Raw genomic sequence first — 23,062 nt, 5'->3', positions numbered from 1 at the left:
AAGTGATAGTATAATATAAACTAGGTTACTAGGTAACAATGCATGGAATATGAGCACCAATGTACTAACTCAGTAGATGATGACTGCATGTAGAAAAGTAAAAAGTTGGCCAGGCACAGTGGCTCACGCTTGTAATTCTAGCACTTTGGGAGGCCAAGGTGGAAGGAGTTCCAGACTAGCCTGACCAACATGGAGAAACCCTATCTCTACTAAAAATAAAAAAATTACCCAGGCATAGTGGAGCATGCCTGTAACCCCAGCTACTTGGGAGGCTGAGGCAGGAGAATCATTTGAACCTGGGAGGCAGAGGTTGTGATGAGCCAAGATCATGCCATTGCACTCCCACCTGGGCAACAAGAGTGAAACTCCATCAAAAAGATAGGTGGGGACAGGAGGGGATGGGAGGGGAGCGGAGGGGAGGGAAGGGAGAAAAGGAAAGTAAAAAGTTTTCTGGGGGAAAAAAGAAACTGGAAGAAACCAAAAAATTAAGATATGCAATCTAAGAAGCAGATTCACAGGGAATTGTTATGTCTTATACACTTCATTGTGGATTTAATGTACTTTATATTTTAAAAAGAAATGTAAAATATCAGTACACTAGAAAAAAATTAAAATATACAGGTTGAATATCCTGCAAAAATCCAAAATGTGAAATGCCCCCAAATCTGAAAGTTTTTGAGTATCAACATGATGATCAAAAGAAATGCTCCAGTGATTTCCAGTGAAATTTCCATATTGGGGTACTCAAATGATAAATACATAATATAAATATTCTGAAATCTGAAACACTTCTGGTCCCAAGCATTTTGGATAAGGGACTGTACAGACAATCCCCTTGAGAATTTTTTTGTAACTAAATGAGTTATAATAAAACTCACAGGTCTATTAATAAATTATTTCACATTTCCTAATCAGCTTTTTATTAATTCATTAACCAATATTGTGTGTATGTATTTCCAGTAAAGAAACCCTTCTAAAATCTATTTCCATCCATCTTATTTGGGCCATTTCCTCTAATTTGCTCCAGTAACAAAATTTTGCTTACATTTAAAAATAGAAATTGTATTTAATTTCCTAAACTAAATTTCTTTTAGAAATCATTTAAATTCCCATTTTTACAAATACAAATATCAAAAGCTAAATAATATACTATTAAGGACAGTTAACTGGTTTTATACTTTGGGAGGACTTTTTAGAGAACATTTAAGCAATATTAATCACTTAAGAATTTAAGTCAAAGCTAGATATAACCACATAATAACACTGAGCATTCAATAACATTCTTCAAAATGTAAACTTCAACAATACCTTTCTTCCTTGGATCACAGACAAATTTTCTTCAACTCACCCCACCCAATAAAACACTTGAAAATATGGCATTCTGATGAATACATTAATTTAAATAAAAGTAGTTGCCTTGTCTCAATGTTTCTTCATAAAATGTTGTAAACTTACATGTTCACACAGAAAGAAACATTACTTCAAGCAATTCATATCGCATATTTGAATAATATCAGGTATTATTATATTTTACCTGTCCCAAGGAGCAGAAGTCTCAAAAGATTCTCCTAATACATAGTATTCCAAAGCCAAGTCCTATTAAGACACAAACAGAAAAAACAAGAAATTACAACAGATGCAGAAGAATCAATAACACTGTTAATCTTTCAAGTTCATTGTTAGTATCACGTTTCTAATTTAACTTACGCTGCTCTTTACTATCCACCTCATAAAAGCACTGAAAAGTTGCCCCCAGGATGAGATGCAGCCTCCATAACTAAAGGAACCTTGCCTGTCCTATTCTTCTCTGTATCGTTGGCACCAGGCAGAATGCCTGACTCAGGGTAAGAACTCAAATTTTTATTTCTCTAATGAATGGAGTTTCTATCCAGAACAGTCTATGTACATGTAGACAATACTAACAGAATAGAATTTTAGTGGCATAAATAGTAAATTAACCAATATCAAAAATTAGTCAAGATCAAAGAAGCAGGAGGATCAAGAAGCGGGGGTGGGGGAGTGTTTAGAAGGAAGAGACTTTTTTCTTAAAAGCATCTCTTCTTGAAAAATATAGTAATATAGTGCATCTATCTGAAGTGACAGATTGGATTAAACATCTGCAGGCACTTCTAGGAAAATATTTTATAGTACAGAGGATATAATACTCATATTACAAGTAACTTATAATACTTAATATCTTTACCCAGAGCAAAATTGTTCTATTATCAAAATTGGAAAGATACACAAGCCACCAAAGAAGTCCAGGGATTTGAAAGAAAATTTTATAAGGTAGAAAAGTCAATATACGTTAAGTTTTTACTTCTAGTAAAATGAGTCATTTCAACCCACCTGTGGTTGATACAAAAAAAAAAAAAAATCCCCAAATTACTGATCTAAAACATTTTGTTTTCTCTAATGCACTTATTTATTCAGTAAACATATATTTGGAGACAATGGTATTAACCATTGCAAAGCTTATAAAAACATAAAACATGTAATCTAGGGGAGGGGGAGCGGGAATCCCTAACTTGCTGTTGACTCAGTTTTAACATTAACTAGAACCTGAAAAATTAAGATAGATACTCCCAAATTGTGTCTATGTGAGGGAGGGTGTTCTCTTTCCGGGTCCACGAGGGTGAGTAGTTTTAAGGGCAAGAACTTCCCAGCACCATGCCCCCCTTTCATCTCTCTCCATCATGAGATTTAACAGTCTCTGTTTTAATTTTCGTGGGCACAGGAAGAATCAAAAGTCAATCACTCCAGTGGAAGTTCTAAGGAACCCCTTTCATTGGCCAGAGAACTTAGAGAAGGTAGGGGTTCCTCACAGGTTAAAAGTCCCCTTCTTCCACACCCCTTTGGACTCCATGTTTGGATCCCCTTCCATAAACACTCGCTCGTGGAAGCCTGTCTTTCCCTCCTAAACTCCATCTCTCTATATATATTCCCTTCCACTCAGTGTAGAAGCTGCTTTCTTCTCCTGGATTCCATCTGCCTGGATTCTCTCACTCAGTGTGAGGGGAGTTTTCCTTCTCTGGTTTTCTCTCTTGGGGAAGCCTTCTCACTCAGTGTGAGAGCAGCTTTTCCTTCTCTCATTCAGTGTGAGAGTTAGCTGTTTCTTTCTCTCTCCTCTTGTTTCTCTTTCTCTACTTAAATAAATCACTTTCTACAAACACTTTTGACTCCAGCATTTACTGCGTACTGCACCATGGTTTCCCAGACCAAGAACCTGGAGAAACATCCTCTCAGGGGAACTGAGGGCTCCCCTGAACCCCAACATTACATTTTGGTGAGCCAGCCAGAAGAGGGGTACAGCCAGTCTTGAGGGGTATAGCCAGGAAAGGAGTACAGCCAGAGAACAAGACTTCAAATTGTGAGTGAAACCAGCCCCATTCTGTCCTGTCTCTTTAAGAACACCTGGAGCAGCTGCAGCCAGGCAGAGCTAAGGAGAACCGGAGCAGAGGCACCAAGCTGCAGGGGCTTGGCCCAGCCTGTGCCTGTCTTAAGCAGTGCAGGCCAGCCGGAATTAAAAGTGTAGTTTTTCCTCCAAGCTCTTTCTGTGCTTTCTGCTCCTTCTCTATCTTTCTGGCTATTATCTCTGGGACAAAAACCTGCGGGAGCCTGTGGGAAGGAGTGAGCAGAGCCTTTCACTCCTTGCCAGCTGGAACTGGAACTGCTACCACCCACAGCCCAGCCCTGAAGCCAGGCCAGGAAAAGCTGCCGGGTGGGGTGAGGCGAGGTGTGTCCCAGCCAGGCATGGAGGCTCTGAGCAGAGTGGCGGTGCTTAAGAAAACACCACAGGGAAATGTTTTTGCTGGTTCACTTGCTCACTGGCATGTTCGGATCCCCAGTTGGGACGGCAAACTGCTGCTCGGTCCCAGAGATGGGGCTCCCCTGGGGCGTTCACCTGCCAGCCTCGGGTCCCTGTTTGAGCAGCAGCTGGGGGAGTGGCCTTGGGTGCGCACATGGGCCCGGCAACATGGCAAACGGGACACTGTGGGGAGCATGGCAAGCTTCCCCTCTGGCATCAGGCAATGTAAAGAGGCACCTGAGTGGGCGGCTGCAGTGGCCCAGCCTGCCTTCTTTGAACTGTGTGCTCTAATGGCCCCTCCCTAGAAGTTTACCCTTCTAGGGCAGTTTTATAAATTGGCTTGTATAAATTGGACTTTTGCTGGGGAATATTGGTACCCATCTCCTGTGCCTCATTGGCCTTGTCTGGGCTCAATGGTACATGACTACCCAACCCAATAGCCCCTTTCATTCCATGCCTCTATGGTAGTCACTGGAGGTCATGCAGACAGTGAGTATGAGTCCCATGATGCTGGCAGGTCATGATTCGAATCCAATACATGGGAAGCCCTCTGATAAGATGGATCACACATCTTGGGCACACGAAATTTTGGAGTACTGACTGAAAGACGTTTCATTTCAGTACCCGTTTTACCTAAGGGACGCCTTAGGTCAAAGTGGCTATAATTTCTTTAACCAGGAATGCTAACATTCCTTGTGTTTGATTTCAGATGAGTGCTTCTATTCCCACGCTCACGTCCCCATTAAAGTATATACTGGAAAATTGGGACCAATTTAGCACATAGCCTTTAAGGGAGAAGTGGGTCATTTTTCTTTGCTGAACAGCGTGGCCAAATTATCCTCTGTTAAGTGGAAAACCTAGCCCTCAAAGGGAAGGGAAGAAAACCCAACAGCTTTCCTTGAGCGATTGCAGGAGGCCTTAAGAAAGTACAATCCCCTGTCACCAGATTCCATTGAGGGTCAGTAATACTAAAGGACAAGTTTATTATTCAGTCAGCAGCAGGTATCAGGTGGAAGGTCCAGAAACTGGCCTTGGGGCCAGAACAGAGTCTAGAATCATTACTGAACCAGGCAACCTCAATGTTTTATAATAGAGGTCCAGGGGTTAATCTTCTCCTGGACACTGGCATGGCCTTCTCAGTATTTCTCTCCTGCCCTGGAGACTTGGTGCTTGTTAAATCTCTCCCCTCAGACTCTCGCTCTCTAGGCCCATCTTGGGAAGAACCATTTTTGGTTATTCTGTCTACCCCAAAAGCAGTTAAAGTAGTGGAAATTGACTCATGGATTCATCATACTCGGCTGAAGCCTTGGATACTTCCTGAAGAAAGTCACAAACCCACCACTCTGCAGGCTGAAGTTCCAGGAGACGACCCTTAGTACACCTGGGAGCCATTAGAGGATCTACATCTGCTTTTCCAACAAGATCCTCAGGGAAGTAACCATGCATAATTATATCCTGGCATTAATAGGACTATAACGCTCAACTTTGATATCTCTTGAACTCCGAGTATCCTTTTCATAGTGGGAAGGGAGCCTGTCTTTTTCTAGGAAAAAGCTGCTATTCTGTAAACCAATTAAGTGTTGTTTTGAACATAGAACTCAGGAATCAATCAAACACAGGGCTAAAAACCTTCAAGAACCTGGCTCAATTCTGTCCTAGGCTTGTTTGTAACCATTCTATAATTGTTGGCCTCTGGGCCTTTCATCTCTAACCACTTTGTCACATTTGTTTCTTACAGAACCATAAAGTCACAAATAATCCTACCGCTGGAATCCCGGAGGTCCTCGGCTCATGAGCTCTATTGTGGGCCTCAGGATCAACCTGCACCCCTGAAAGGCTCCCTTCTGGAGGAAACCTCAACTGCAGGGCCCCTTCTATGCCCCATTTCAGCAGGAAGTAGTTAAAGAGCGATCAATGCCCGTGTTCCAACAGAAGTTGGACTTTCCTGTTCAGAGAGGGTAATGAGGGAAGGTGTTCTCTTTTCGGGTCCACGAGGGTGAGTAGTTTTAAGGGCAAGAACTTCCCAGCACCATGCCCCACTTCCATCTCTCTCCATCCGGGAGATTTAACGATCTGTGTTTTAATTTTTGTGGGAATGGGAAGAATCAAAAGTCAATCACTCCAGCAGAAGTTCTAAGGAACCCCTTTCACTGGCCAGAGAACTTAGAGAAGGTAGGGGTTCCTCCCAGGTTAAAAGTACCCTTCTTCCATACCCCTTTGGACTCCATGTTTGGATCCCCTTCCACAAACAATCTCTTGTGTTCTTGAAGCTGTCTTTCTCTCCCCTGGATTTTCCCTCTGGAGTCCCCTTCCACACTCTCTCATGGAAGCCTGTCTTCCCCTCCTAAACTCCATCTCTCTCTCTATTCCCTTCCACTCAGTGTACAAGCTGCTTTCCTCTCCTGGATTCCATCTCTCTGGATTCTCTCACTTAATGTGAGAGTTAGCTGTTTCTTTCTCTCTCCTTCTCCTGTTTCTCTTTCTCTACTTAAACAAATCACTTTCTACCAACACTTTTGAGTCCGGCATTTACTGCGCACTGTGCCGTGGTCTCCTCTCCCATTTTGGGGGAGTGATAGACCAAGAACCTGGAGAAATGTCCTCTCAGGGGAACCGAGGGCTCTCCTGAACCCCTGAAACCCAACATTACATATGTTGTACTTGTTACACTTATGTTTCATTTTCTAGAATTCTAAATTCAGTATTATGGGGAAAAAGCTAATATCCTCAGAGAAAATGCCTAAGAAATAATTATGTATATTCAAAATGCTTACTATGGGAAGAAACTATGGCATGATAGTCTATAAAGGTAGATATTATTTACAAGTTCTACAATTATCTAGTACCTTTCATGATCAGTACATCTCTTAATCAAAATTTCTAAAACACTGAACAGGCAATAAATATATTTTTACTTATCACTGTGGGGGCAGAGGACAAAAGAGGAGGACTATATGCTTCACTACCATTTAAAATTTAGGTCTTAGCTAGAATTAAATTTTTGCTAAAATGAGAATATATTAATTCAACCTTTCTTAGTTAAATATGTTCAGGTTGACATTTAACTACTTTAAGTTAAATATCAAAATTTTAAAACACAGTTAAGGATTTACACATCATTAAAACAGATTATTAAGTGAAGAATGTTGCTAAATAAAACAGCTTGATTTTAACCAAGTAATGTTATGAATGGTATGCTCAACTTTGAAACAGAAAAAGGCTTCATTCTTTTAAAAAGCAGCAAGACATGTTAAATCATATTTAACTTCCTCAAAAGCATATGGAGAAGGTTTAAATGGGCTTTTGAAGGTTTGTAGCTAAAACAAGGTTCATGTAAAATGATATGCTAAATTACAGTAGCTTAAAATAAAAATAGGGAAGATAATTGCATTCAAAGTAAGAAAAAGTATTGTTTGCAACATAAATTAAATGGCAAGAGAAATACAACTTACTCGAATGTATGCAATGACATAGGTCAGCAAATAACCTCTCTGTCCATTATCTTCTCCAGCTGCCAATCCACTGTAATTAAAGAACAAACTGTTAATAAATTTCAAATGAACTATTAAAAACATACAAAACAAAACAAACTGATATGATACCTCAAGATACCTGCTTGATCGATTAACATATATTACACTGCATTTCATTTTTATCTTAATCTCATTAATCATAAATGTATCAAAAAACTGTCAAGAGAATAAGTTTGGATAACAAAAATCTGAAAACACTTTAAATAGTTCTGTTTAGTCTTAATTTCAAACTTTAATCCATCAAACTAATAAAATTGACTCATAAACTCAGCTTCTTCTACCCATATTCTCAAAAGAGCAGAGAAAGAATTAACTATGAGAAACAAACAAATAAGTTAAAATAATCTTCACACAAATATTCTTATTTTATTCATCATATCCATACTCTCATGTTCATGTTACTATTGTCTTACTCATATTTGAAGAAATGTGATGACTGACTAGGAACTCCCCAATACTGAGAAGCTTCCAGAATACTTGAGTACATAGTAATTTGGAATGTTAATGTGGTGTTTATTTTATAAAATTTATGATTTAAATGAAAGACAAAACATACTTACATAGAAACATTAAACTTTATAAAGCAATGTATAAACAGATACAAGACCAACACAGGTAAGGTTTTATTACTATGAACATATAAACTATCTCTTTCAATCTGAAAATAGTTTCATCCATAGAAATTGTATCTGTTGCTCTAGTTAGGATTAATCCCATATAACATATAATTCAGTCCAAGTACTCTTGTTTATAAAAGTTATTCTTATTTTAAAACACAATGAATCAATACTGTTTTCACTATCTTTAGTACATAGTTTCTAATTATGCTTTTTCCATTATCAAACAGAAATTAAAATTTTAACTTTAGTCAACTAAAGGAAAATCCATTTCTCTTAGGGCCTCAATTAACACCTTATAATTAAATATGTTCTTCTTCTGAAGTTGTGTTGGATTTGGTAGTAGGTAAATAATACAATGTAGATGTACTCTTGTTCTATACAAATACTGTAATATAATTTCAGACTAGAAGATATGGGCTAAATCAGAATTTCCTGATTGCCATTATGGGTAGATAGTGTTATCCAAAGGAAGTGGCAAAGATTTGATTATAAGCAGCTCTAGTCTAGAACTACTTGAGAATGGGGTATAATAAAAAAAATGAAGGGGACTGTTTGTATTAGAATGTTAATGAGCAAAGAAGATAAAACTTCGGTCAAGCAGTTGAATGTGAGAAGAAGAGACAAAACACAATTCTGAGTTGGATGTGAGGTTGGAAGTAGAAAGCCAAATAAAGTTTCAAAACAAAGGGAAAACTGCTGTGGTAAGTGCTTGAAGGGAAACAGCTTAGCCCATAGCTCAAGCAGATACAAAACAGAGTCAGACTCTGAGTCCAAGAGAGAAAAAACACCACAGGTCTAGGAAACAGAAACTGAAACTAGTGAGGAAGGAAAGGAAAAGAGACGGAGGAGTAGGAAAGGGTGCAAGACACCTGTATTGGGAATACTTGAGAAAAGAGAATGCCAAGCATGTAGCTGATGAGAAGTAACAGGTATAAACATTTAGTAGGCTTGCCTCTGTTATGTCAAAATGAGACAAAAAGTCCTACTTTTCCAGTCCCAACAGATCTTTCTTTAGATCCTCCTCTAATATTACTAATATCTGGCAGCAGGAAGGAAACAGATCTGTTCACATTAGGATCCAGGCAGACAAACCACAGAGAAACATGCATTTTCTAATTTAAAGCAGGAAGAAATTAGACATCTTTTCTAAATTCATAAGCCCAAAGAAGTAAAGTCAATCTGGGCTTTGCAAGGAAATCACAGACTTATGATTTAACTTTTTGAAACTTATCTCTTTTTAGCTTTCAGAACTGTCAATATTCTAGCCAGAATTACCTTAAAATAAAATATATAAAGAATAGTAGGGCTTAAAAATTAAATGCATCTAAATTGTCACTTTTGTAATCACTCCAAAAAGACTGCATGTAGATTCAAACTGCCTTATGTTAAAGTAGCAACATCCATTCCCTACTTCCTGCTGTCCCCACAAATTTCAAATATCAATTCAAGGTTTTTAAACAAATTTAAAGCTGTCTCATGAAGAAGGACTGGAAAGACTAATGAAAGAGAATGAGAGACAATCTTTTTATATAAAAGGGCCATCTGGTGAACCTAATCACTCTCATGTTAAATTATATTAAACAACTTAAGCATGCTTGAAAAATAACGATAACATATTGCCTTAAGTTCTATGGTAAATGTCAAAACACCTGTCATGAATGCTGACAGGTAATGTTTATTTTGCTCCACTCTTAGAGAAGTTAAAATATATTACTAGCAAACATGGATAAACAACCAAAGTACAGTTATTCATTATGCGGCTACTATGTTCTGTTGGGTCATGTGTGTGCAGAGGTATTGAACTGTGTTGGGGTGGGAGTGAAGGGCAAGCAAAGAGAAAAAAATGACTAAGACAACACATAAAAATGCTCTAAACTGTTGGGAGTGCTTCATAATAGTCAATTAAGATTCACTCATTTTTAATTGGTAGATGGATAGAGAGTTTGATAAACAAACAAATAAAAACAATAAGGGATAGATGACTAATGCTCCAATTCAAAATAAAAATACGTGAGCTAAACTAACCTATGAAAACTACAGCAGAAAGAAACTTGGTGGTGCTTTCCTTTGTCTTGTTACACAGCAGAGATGATTGACCATTGAGGACGGTCAGAGTGGCAATTTACCTAAGTAAAATATCCTTGAATCTTCAGTGATTAGAACAAAAATTTGGTGCCTACAGAAAACTGGTGGGATACTAAAACTTCTGACAGAAAACCAAAATAAGATATTTTCAAGTATTAAAAACTTAAAATAGGCCAGGCGCAGTGGCTCCCGCCTGTTATCCCAGCACTTTGGAAGGCCAATATGGGAGGATCACTTGAGCCCAGGAGTTTGGGACCAGCCTGGGCAACGTGGCAAAACCCTGTCTCTACAAAAACTAAAATAATAATAATAATAATAATAATAAATTAGGCATGGTGGCATGCACCTGTAGTCCCAGGTACTCGAGCAGCTGAAGAGGAAGCATCCTTTGAGCCCAGGAAGGTTGAAGCTACAGTGAGCCAGGATTAGGTCACTGCACTCCAGCCTGAGTGACAGAGCAAGACACTGCCTCCAAAAAAAAAAATAATAATAAATAAGGAAATAGCTCTAAATAATCGGCTAAATAACAATCTGGGTTGTTTAAAACAGATGTCCACATCTAATAAAATAAAGCCAGGATGAAAGCACATTAAGAAATTAATTATAACTAAGAAGGAACAAATAATAGCAAAAAAATGAGACCTCAAACGTAGCCAGTCTTTAACATTTTACCCTTGCTTTAAACGGAATCTCATTTACTATAACCTATTTTTAATGGACAAATTTGATACAAGTTTTGTTTGAGTAAGCAAAACTTCTGGAGTATAGCAATAGTGCTTGGGCCTAAGTATCAGTATCTGAAGACAGCTGGATGCCAAATCTTAAAGAAGATTCACTCTTATTTTTAATTGGCTAATGGATAGTGACATATGAGAAAACAAAACCGGCATTACTGATGTTCATGTCAATTGCTGGCTCAAATTAAAGCTGATTAAAATTAAAATTAAAATGCACACCTGTAATCCCAGCACTTTGGGAGGCCGAGAAGGGCATATCACAAGGTCAGGAGTTTGAGACCAGCCTGACCAACATGGTGAAACCCCATCTCTACTAAAAATACAAAAATTAGTCAGGTGTGGTGGTGTGTGCCTGCAATCCCGGCTACTGAGGAGGCTGAAGCAGGACAACCACTTGAACCTGGGAGGTGGAGGTTAAAGTGAGCCAAGATCATGCCACTATGCTCCAGCCTGGGCAACAAAGCAAGACTGCATCTCCCCCCACCCCCCCCAAAAAAGAAAAAACAGACAAAATGTTCTGACAAATATCTAAAGATAAAAATACACTGTTTTACAGGTAGCACAGTAATCAGGCATAAAGTAGAATAAAAGATATCAGGAAAATATAGTATTCAGTTTCATTCAGTCATTCAACAATTATTGAATGAAGCAACTAGTATGAACTAGACATCATCAGTGAAGCACAAGAAAAGACAGGTCATGACCTATAAAAATCATGAGGCACAACAAACGGGCATTATGTCATCATCCTACCCGATTGTAACAGGAAATGTGGCACATTACTAACTAGTAATAACTTAATCGTAATTATAATGACAGATCCTAAAAAGTGAAATTCCTCTGTGTGTGGGTGTGTGTACAGACGTGGAGGTGTATGTGAGGGGGAAGAAGACTGAGGTGATACTAACCAAATTTAACCCTATATACAATTATTCAAATAATAAAGCAAAATGCACTCTTCCATTTTCCTACAAGTCCTGAGAAATTATGAAATCCCAGGAAAATATTTAGATATACAATTAACAATTTTTTAAAGTTTCAGTCTCTAATATTTAAGGTTAGCGCAGATTTTTAAATCTCCTTGTTTCTTACTAATATCATATGTTTTAAGAAATCAGTATTTTAATCAAATTACATATGTACTCCATATATCTTAGAAGCTAAAAAACAGGTAAATACATAGGGCTAAATTCCTTCTGGGAAGGGAAACATGTACATTTCAAAAATTCAAACAAAAATGAGATGACCTGAAATTCAAGCCATCTGGTCATTACATGGATTTTTATGGCACAATTATTTTTAACTAATTTAGTGAAAATATCAGCAATTTCCAAAACAACTACTGAGAAAAGATGAAAGATGAATAAACTTTATCTTTTACTGAAAAAATTAAAATCCCATTTGCCAATTTCAGAATAGGGTAAAAATAAAAGTGAGACATTTTCAATATTTAAAAATAGTACAAAAGTAAACTAAAATTTAAGTCTAAGATTAGACTCTTTTCCCCTTTAAGAATAGTGCACTTTAACACTAAGTTCAGACAACCCTAGAAATAAAGAGCTAAACATTATATATTAAAAAAATACATAAAGTTGTGACATTCTAAAACACATGGCTCCAAATTGTGTTCATTTGTTTTCTTAAAAAACAAAAAAGAAATGAAAATAAATATTTACAAAGAACACATATTAAGCATAATGTATATGATGTATTTTAATCCCCGAAATAAAAAAAGGAAAGATTAGTGTCTAGAAACTGTTAGTTTACGTACTTTAAAAGGAAAGGAAAAAATGTAGTCCTGATAAATGACATTTTCACGATAGTTCTCATCGATCAGTCTTATAATCCATCAAGAAGACAGACAGAAACCACCCTACCATTATTCAGTTGGTTATAGATGTGAAATGTTTTCTGTTTTTTTATACCAGCACAAAACAGTAAGTGACAGGGGGTGGAGTATAGATAATTTATCAAATACTTTCGATTAAACAAAATTTCCTTTTAAAAACACACTAGTAGCATGCTTTACACATATACTATTATCACTACAGAGTAAGAGAACAATGAATTTTGTCTGTTACTCTAGTAGAACAAATATCACCAAATTGATAATAATGTAAAAACCTAGGAAAAATACAATATTTAATAATATATATATGTACATATATATACACATATATATACACACACATATATATATACATATATGTGTATATATATATATATACATATATGTGTGTGTGTGTGTGTGTGTGTGTATATATATATATATATATATATATATATATGATTAGACAAGAGTAACATATCAATCTAACTTCCTAAACATTTTGGAAGTAAACGAAAACAATATTTTACATTTACTATTATAAATTACCACAAATTTAATACTAAAATGAAATTAATAACTGCTTTGAGACTACAGTCTGCTTGGAGACATTAGTGTCTAGTACTTTAATATTAGAATCTTAGTGATATTAGAATCTTAGCTTAACTTCGGTGATATTAGAATCTTAGCTTAACTTTCTTTCTCTTGCCATTACGAAGTTGAAGCCATACCCAAATTTTGCAGCAATATCATACACTTGTTTTTCATGTTGAAGAACCTTCTCACGGTCCCCCTCAAACAGTAATGTGGCTACACTTAGTTGATTTGGGTCAAATCCTTTAAACTACAAAAAAAAAAAAAATTATTATTATTACAGATAAGTCTTATCCTACAAAATAATAAATCAAAACACATTTTGGTCTTTTCCTTCTGATCTGGGCTCAAATGCACAGATTTCTTAAATATTTAGCTTTGAAACTTTACATGTCAATCATTAAGAATGTTTAATAAACCTATTCAGGTCATTACAATGCAGCAAAACTGTTCAGCATAGGAAAAGCACTTTATTTCAAAGTATGCCACAGTGTTAATTATAATGACATATTACTCATGTAAATACAACAAATATTTTGTTGAAATAATAACTATGATAAAGAATCAAATAAAAAACTGCAGAATGATAGAATAAAGTAGCTGGATATATTGGACAAGAAGAAAAAATCAACAACATCCCTACATACTAATAATAATTTCCTATTAAATAATATTTTCAAAGGAGATCTTTATGCATGAAATTAAAACAGTATCTAACAATCTTAAAAAGAAATATATTAGGAAACATATCTAAAACATATCCAAAAAAAGACGAGTAAGACATATGCTCCTAAAGACATAAACTGAACATTATAAACCACTCAATATTTGCCCAAATTAATGTACTAGTTTATTCCAATTTTAGTAACCACAATGAACTTCCTAAAATGATGAAAAGTTTCTAAAATTTTTCTAGAATAATAAATAAGTGATGGTGATAACAAGGAAAATTCTGAATAACAAGAGGGAAAAACAGACCTACAACAATAAAATCTATTTAATTTTTCAAGAACAAAAAGCTCATTAAAAAAGAATGAGATATACTAAAATGGAGTCTATTTTTTAGAAAAGTGTATATGATGTGAGGCATACCAAATTAATGTATGAGAAGCACAGATTAATTAATGGTGCTGCCACAACTGGTTAACAATTGGAGGAGCAGGAGGTGAAGTTTAATTTAGGTCTCTTTCACATAATAAAATTGAAATAAATACAAATAGTAATCAAGATATTTTTTTTTAAATTATCATTTAGTGTAAGAGAGAGAGTGAAGAAAATGGCCCCTATTTCTGGAGGAAAGAAGGCTTTCTAAGCTTAGATTATATTAAATAATCACAAGAAAAGATATAAAAATTTGAAACTTTCATACAAAAAAAGAAAAATCCCTATTAAAAGAGGAAATGCCTGACTGGGAAAAAATTATTTACATTTATGACAAAGGGCATCTAATAATACCAGTCTCAAAGGGATACACCAAAGCACCAAGAAAAAACAACAAGCTGTCCCCCTGGCAAAAATAACCATATCCAACAAATTCACACAAAGATTAGATCTAGAAAATACAAGAAAGTGTTAACGTCCAGTCTCACTGGAGCTTCAAAAAACATGAACTAAAAGAAAGTACTGTTTTCCCCCTGGTAAATTTAAAACATAACAAAAAGAATCCCACATGCAATAACAAGGATTCAAGGAAAAGAAGGCATACATGCATTGCTAGTAGTAGTGTAAGATGGCTTAACACTCTAGGAAAAAAATTCAACAATCGAAGGTTAAAAAAAATCCACAATCTTATTTCATGTCTGCATAGAAATTTTTTCCTTCCACAAAGGAAAAAATTCAAAGTAGAAAATGTTATGAAAATAAAACTGTTCAAATGTAGTGTTATTTTTAGAAGCTTCAAAACTGGAAAGAATTAAATTTTTCTGAAATTGGCTGTCTGATTGATTTACTTAATGTTTATTCCAACATAAAAAATTATAATCCTGAAATGTACATAGCAACATGGAAAAACACCCTAATAATAGGTGCATGTGGGAAGAAATCAGAAAACAGGATCTTAAGCATTTAAAAATTTAGCATTTTATAAAAATTCTTACCTTTGTAATATAAAACTTTTTTAATCCATCCAAAAATGATGTAAAAATAGAGGAAACCTGAGGTTTAAGAGCATGACCTAAGAAGAGAAAAAAGGTTATATTAATAGCATATTCTGTGTTTTTTAGACGATCAAGAGGCTATTCCAACTTAGTATCCTAAAGAAAGTAAAAGTTTTCATGACTTTAATTTTTTAAATCTCCCCATGTTATGTACATATATATTTACATTAAGATATATAGTTACATTAATATTTGCTACTTTTATCTTCTTTCAAATGTCACAAACAACTTTTTATTTACAAAACACATTCTCGGTTTGGTTTTTTTAAGTCAAATTACCATGTGTAATTAATACTATACATAGTTTATCTTTCAATGATATGGTTTATACATAATAAAATTACTTCATTAATTTTTATTTCATTAGGAACACCCATGGTGGCTGGTTTTACTTTTATTTTTTTTAATTATACAGAAACTATTCAAAACTATAACCAAATATGGAGCTAATGCCTAGTTTAAGGTTGTTTCTTAATTAATTCTTAATTCATCCAGGATTCTTGGGATAAAACTAGTAATTGCTCCCTTAATCACACCCAGAGAGTTAAAATTGCCAAAATAACATAAATGGAGTCTCAAAGTCTGTTAAATTAACATCTTTGCCTGCGGATTAAGCTTAATTGAGTGAAAACCTTTTACTGTTTTCTCATTGTTTTTAGAAACTAACAACTTCTCAACTCCTATGATTGTTACATTTAAGAGTCACACATCTGGCCTCAGTGTTAGGAGCCCAATTGAGAAAAATGTGTTATACCATTTATATAAATTTTTTATAAAGAATTTCAGTCTTAAGTAAATCTACAATTATCTTCCAAATGAAACGTTTCTTTTTAAAGAAAAAAGCCTTTGAGGTTTGGGGATTTTGTTTGTTTTTAAAGTATAGGCCCTTCCTTTCCTTCGTTTAAAATAGATGCAAAGAGCAAGCTAGCTTTTCTTTTCTTTTCTTTTTTTTTTTCAAACTGAACAATCAGTTAAAGTAGATGAAGTGAGCAAACTAGCTTTTCTAAAACTATCACTGGTAGTTTTTTTCTATCCATTTTTTATGAGAATCTCAATCTGTAATACTACTTATTGCTAGACTTTTGCTGATTATAATAGGAAACTGTGTTACATAAGAACCAACGTAATAGAAATCTTAACCAGAGGCTAAAAGTTAGATATCTATGCTATACCTGGGGCTTTAAAACAAAACCACAAACAAACAAATTGAACTACAGGTTAGACAGAAATCAACCTAGCAATCTTTTTGAGCTTCTGGATCACAAGTAAGAGATATGCCTGGGGATTTTTTTTCGTTTATTGTAAACTACCAGAGATGCTTCTCTAGTATTATTGCTTTAAGAGACAATTCCTAATATCTATAAAGATAGAAATAACATATCATCAAAATGGTCATTTCTGGTCCCAAATGGAACTCCTATCATTAACAACAAATTAGAAATAAATATATAAACATTTATATATTTAATGTGCATGTTGTGTTCTTGGCAGAAGTTGAAATTATCTATTCTTTATACAAAAGATTCATTTATCTTTATACAATGCATGAGGACTCCATATGATACTACTCTAATATGAAATAATCCTTAAGGGTAAATGTTCACCGTAACTCATTGAGATTTATATGCACAATTTCCATTAATACTAGTAGAATTACTCACATACATCTCTAATACTAAGTTGACATGATAACTTTGAAGAATACATTATTGTAAAAGTGATACTTTTAAGTGGGTCAAGCATTAGTATCAACTAGAGAACATTATCTTTTATTTTTTCTTAAATATGTTGCCTATCAATATAATTACATTTTAAATATATTCTAGCTTTGTGGTTTTTTAAATATTAAATTCATTTCCAAATTTACTAGCTGGACAGTTTGATTAGTAAATTTTCTGTTACAGTATTTCAATGTTAGTCAAGTCATTTAAAAGGATTTATTAATTATGTTTTATATTTTATTTTATTTTATTTTTGAGATGGAGTTTCACTCTGTTGCACAGGCTGGAGTGCAATGGTGCAATCTCACCTCAAGGAAACCTTCACCTCTTGGGTTCAAGCGATTCTCCTGCCTCAGCCTCCTGAGTAGCTGGGATTATAGGCATGTGCCACCACACCCAGCTAATTTTGTATTTTTAGTAGAGATGGGGTTTCTCCATGTTGGTTGGGCTGGAATTGAACTCTCAATCTCAGGTGATCCGCCCACGGTGGCCTCCCAAAGTACTGGGATTATAGGCATAAGCCACCGCGCACAGCCAATTATCTATGTTTTAAAGTAGTGGTTACAGACAGTGCAAAAACTCCTGGCCTTTTTAGTCAGATAAATTTGGGTTCATCCCCAGCTCTACCACATACCACTTGTGGACTGTAGTCAAAATAATGAGCCTCTGAGTCATTTGTAAAGTGGGAATACCACTCTGACGAACAGTCATGAAGAGAATTTTATAAAGTGTGCTATTGACAATGTGATCAGCACTATGCTATGAGCTATCCAGGATTTGTTCACCCTCTTGCCAATCTGATGATTAATTCAATCAACATATAAATGTCGATTATGTGAAAAGTACAGGTGATAGAAAAATGACTAACAAATGTACCCTAAGTTTGAGAAACTTCAGTTTACAAAGGACATCTTTGGATTATTTCCATATAGTCAATGATATATATCATTTCAATATACTGAAGTTAGATGTCAATATAATGTATTAAGAGTTGTACCTGAGGTAGAGAGGATATTAAAAATATTAACAACTAATAATATGGCCTGTGCTTTGTTAACAACCAATGTGGTATAAACACTGATCAATCAGCCATATGGCTGGTGCAGGGTCTTGGACACCCTTTGCTGTGCTAAGCATTATTTCCTCTGCTGCTTGATCATGAAGCCATGGCAATATACTGATGTAAAGGCTTCAATTAAAACTAAGATATAAAAAAGGTTATATAGACAGCCAAAAAGCATGATCAGATCTGTATTTCAAAAGGATCATGTTGGTGGCTAAGTAAAGTGCAGAGGAAGGGGAGACACAGTCAACACTAGAGAGGGCAGAAACTATAATACCACAGAGGGGAGCAAGCTAGAGGGGGCAAGTAAGTATGTTTTCAACTATGGTAATGAGAACATGGAAGAGGGATGACAGAAAGGCTTTCTTTAAACCTTCACTTTAAGTTGTTATGGATTCTAATTATAAATAAAATATGGCCAAATCATAATTAATTTTACAAAGTTGCCTATGTCTAACTTTGTTTATGACAACAATAACATGTAAATGAGTAACACACTTTTGTTATTAGATGCATGGCTCTCTTTAAGACCTACATCTCTAAATGCAGGCGAAAACATATGAGGGGTTTGATTTTCACTTAAAGTATTTCGTTACTTATAGAATATATTGATCTTAAACTTTTATCAGTAGTATAGTGTTTTGCAAGTAATTTACTTAAAGAAATAAACAATGACTTAGAAGAATGTAATTTTAAAACTCTTGATGTTATGAAACTTAACTTAGTTAAGTTTCTATATAACTATAACCATGCTTCCCTAAATTAAAATCTAAGCTTACTTTTAGACATGACAAACAAAAGCCTGCCTATCTTTGCCTTTAGTATTTATTACTGAGTGATCACTCCCATTATTTTAGGAATTATTTTGAGGGTATTTAAATTCTATAAACTTAAATCCCAAAGTAAATTTCAGAATATAACTACAACCTGTTATCGTATCTTTTCCCCCTAACCACCACCCCTTCTTCTATGTTATTTAATCTACCCAATCAATCAAATCAAAGTCCAGGTGTTGTCTTAACTCCTCCTTTTATTTAGCCTTCCATATCCAGTTAGTAAACTGATTTTCTGAAAATCTATCATCTGTTCTCTATCTCCGCTGCTGTTCCATGCTCAAAGCCTGCAAACTTTGCTTCTTGAACTGTTTTATCTCCTAGTGTCTCTCCTCCATGTATGTATCCTTCTTATCCATCTGCACAATGCTGCCAGAACTATGACGTAAAGTTGATTGATTTTATTCTTCATACAAAGAAATCCCAGCGCTGACAAGATAAAATCCAAATCTATCCTGCAAAGCCCTAGTCTACTCATCCAACTTTATCTCATATAACAACCCTAACACTACCCTCTATTTGAGCCACACAGAACTATCTGAAGTCCCCTAACACACGCCATTGAATTTCACAACTTCACATTTTTGCTTCCAAGTGATGAAGTCTGGTAGAGGAGAAGAAGAGACATCTAGGCAAACTTGTATTCACCTTTGAAGATTTAGCTCAAGCATCTCTCTTACAAAAGCCTTTTCTGACTCTTTATCCTCAAGCAAAATCAAAAAGAATCAACTCCTTCATTTTACAGCCCATGGTATCCATTGCAGTCTTCTTTCAAGGGCCCTCGAACACTGCTGCCATCACTCATTTATGTAATTGTCTATCTTCATTAGACTGACATCGTCCTGAAAGGCAAGATTGACTTTCTACTTTTGCACCGTGTACTCTTACTACTGATGTTTCATAAATTTTTGTGGTTAAATGACATTTTAAAATTACCACTCCTTACTTACCAAACTGAAACTGCTTATTGTCCATGAGGCGAATAGATGCTGGAGCACACCTCTGTTTTAAAAAGAAAAAAAAGTGATACAAATTTAATACAGTAAGAAGCTACATAGGTAGTATATGAATAGTATATTTCTACATTTAAGAGATCAAGAGTATGAATATTATCTTTCTATATTTAAGAGATCAAGAGCTTAGTTCCTAAGGATTTACAGAGGAAAAAAATATTAACTTTTCATATTTTTTTGTGAAGACAAATATCAATGACTTCTATAAAATATTTAGAGAGAAGAAATCTACAGATATAGATAAATAAATACAAACATAAGTTACTAGATTTTAAATTTATAAACAGAAAAAGCTGCTTACTGCCTGGCAAAGCTGTATGTGAATATCCTAAAAGAAATACCAGGCTCCAAAGTGGATTATTTTAGACCAAAGATGTTTCTGATACTAAAATCCAGTGCCTCAAGCATTGTGCCATTTTATGAACTATGCTGTATTGTATCCACAGTAAAGGTAGAAGATGAAGATCTTCTGACTTTTAGATGAGCACTATTTCAGGTAAACTACAGAGCCTCCAAAAATCACTTAAAACACACACACATGCGTGCATGTACACACACACAGGCACACATGCATGCATGCACACACACATAGCTTTAAAGTCATATTCCAAACAAAAATTACATTAAAACCATCTTAATTGCTATTTTGTAGTCTTGTTAAATGTATAATAGTTTAAAAATGTTAAAGAAATGTACAACCTGAGTAATTTCAAATATTGACACCAGGATGTCTTTGTAGTTGGGTTGATACTTCTAAAATTGTTACCAGTTTCCAAAAATACTAAAGGAAAATCAGTTTTCTTCACATTTACAAATCTGAAATGTTTTAGTAAAATGGGCACATTGACTTCTAATAAAAAATACAAAGCCTGATTAGACCAAATTTTTTCATAAGAAGAATATACATATAACATACACAATTATTTATTCTGGCGTAAGCACGTAAGAAAAATAAGACAGTAACAGCCACTCTGTCATTCATAACAGAAACATTTTAAGTTCCTACCAACAACTTGTAAATTCCATCTCCTACTATCAACCACATTTTACCACACCTTTATCAATGGTATTATTAATGAAAACAATGCACATAAGTACACATATAACAGAAAATGGGAAGGGATGGGTGCAGTGGCTCACACCTGCAATCCCAGCACTTGGGGAGGCTGAGGTGGGCAAATCACTTGAGGACAGGAATTCAGCCTGGCCAACATGGTAAAACCTTGTATTTACTAAAAATATAAAAATTAACTGGGCATGGTGGTATATACCTATAATCTCAGCTACTCAGGGGGCTGAGGTACGAGAATCACTTGAACCTGGGAGGCAGAGGTTGCAGTGAGCTGAGATTGGGCTACTGCACTCCAGCCTAGACAACAGTGTGAGACCCTGTCTCAATTAAAAAATAAAAAAAAATAAATAAAGGAGGAGGAGGAAAGTATACTACATTTAGAATAGTAAATTTCTATGGGTATTTAATCCCTAAAACAATTAGAATATGCAGGTCTTGATTAAAATCTTGGTTTGTAAACACTATCCATAAAACATATTTTGGAGATAACTGGAATAATCTTATACAATGAATATTAGATGGCATTAAGAAATTACTGCTGATTGGCCAGGAGTAGTGGCTCATGCCTGTAATTCCCAGCACTTTGGGAGACCAAGGTGGGTGGACTGCCCGAGGTCAGGAGTTCAAGATCAGCCTGGCCAACATGGCGAAACCCCACCTCTACGAAAAAAAAAAAAAAAAAAATTAGCCAGATGTGGTGGCACACACCCATAATCCCAGCTACTTGGGAGGCTAAGCAGGGGGATCACTTGAACCCAGGAGGAGGAGGTTGCAGTGAGCCACTGCACTCTAACCTGCTGAGTGACAGAGTGAGACTCCATCTCAAAACAAAAACAAATTACTGCTGATTTTCTTAGACATGATAATAGTATTGTAGTTATAAAGAACACTGTTCTTCTGTCTTTAGGAGATGGTGCTGAAGTATTTAGGTTAAGTATCCTAAAGTCTGCAACCTAGGCTGGGTATGGTGGCTCAGGCCTATAGTCCCAGCACTTTGGGAGGCTGAGGTGGTGGATCACCTGAGGTCAGGAGTTTGAGACCAGCCTGACCAACATGGTGAGACCCCATCTCTACTAAAAATACAGTATCAGCCGGGCGTAGTGGTGGATGCCTGTAATCTCAGGTATTTAGGAGGCTGAGGAAAGAGAATCACTTGAACCTTGGAGGCAGAGATTGCAGTGAGGATGCAGTGAGCTGAGATCGCACCACTGCACTCCAGCCTGGTCAACAAGAGCGAAACTGTTTCAAGAAAAAAAAAAGTCTGCAACCTAATTTCAAATGGTCCAAACAACATATACACATATATGTTGAACAAGGCAAAAAGTTAATTATTGTTGAATACATGAAGTGGATACACAGGTGATTACTGTACCATTCTTTCAAATTTTCTGTATGCTTAAAAATTTCAAATTAAAAAGCTGAAAAAAAATATAAGAAAGCACCAGGGCCACTGCTGTATCGTATAGCAAATAATATTCAATTACACTGGGTTTAACTTTAGTTAGTTGAGTCACATAAGCTAGCTATCCAGTATTCCTATTAGTATCAAGGAGGCATAGTAAATGGTAACAAATAAACACTATCAAAAAAGAGCTAAGAAGCAGTTAAAGGAAGTTTTTTTTAAAAAAAAAATTTAGATATTAGTTTTTTAACATGGACTTCTTTGAAATTATCCAATTCAAACCAATAGTTTTAAAGTCTCATACTTCAATAGCACCAGATTTTTTAAAAGTCAGTAGAGTTTTTCAGTTATTGTCATTACTAAATGCTTATGTAAGTAAAGCACTCAAAAATAGCATCCAGATTGGTTTATGATCTCCTGGCAATTGATATTTGTAAATCATTGTATATCATTCTAAATATACAAAGCTGAAAACCTTTCTTATAATTTGAAATAATTAAAAGTTACCACTATAGTTAATTAAATGGAAGGTTCTATCATCAAAAGATCAAAATGATGTTACTACTCTTTAAAAACAACATTCAATCTGTTACTATA

General features: G+C 35.3%; 1 protein-coding gene across 3 annotated transcripts in view; it reads right to left on the bottom strand.

Moving 5' to 3' along the window:
- Nucleotides 1-23,062, bottom strand: part of AGPS (alkylglycerone phosphate synthase) — a 139,405-nt gene that overhangs the window by 34,640 nt on the left and 81,703 nt on the right. For all 3 annotated transcript variants that reach the window (XM_017532649.2, XM_037740023.1, XM_017532651.2), the window contains exons 12-16: nt 19,929-19,980; nt 15,302-15,378; nt 13,343-13,455; nt 7,261-7,330; nt 1,535-1,596 (exon numbers count right to left, since the gene is read on the bottom strand). In XM_017532649.2, the coding sequence (XP_017388138.1) occupies nt 1,535-1,596; nt 7,261-7,330; nt 13,343-13,455; nt 15,302-15,378; nt 19,929-19,980 (374 nt within the window). The remainder of the gene's footprint in view (nt 1-1,534; nt 1,597-7,260; nt 7,331-13,342; nt 13,456-15,301; nt 15,379-19,928; nt 19,981-23,062) is intronic.

The sequence above is a fragment of the Cebus imitator genome, unplaced genomic scaffold (assembly GCF_001604975.1).
Source record: "Cebus imitator isolate Cc_AM_T3 unplaced genomic scaffold, Cebus_imitator-1.0 Scaffold78, whole genome shotgun sequence".
NCBI lineage: Eukaryota > Metazoa > Chordata > Mammalia > Primates > Cebidae > Cebus > Cebus imitator.
Note: the sequence above shows the minus strand (reverse complement) of the source record. Positions and strands in the feature narration are given on the sequence as shown.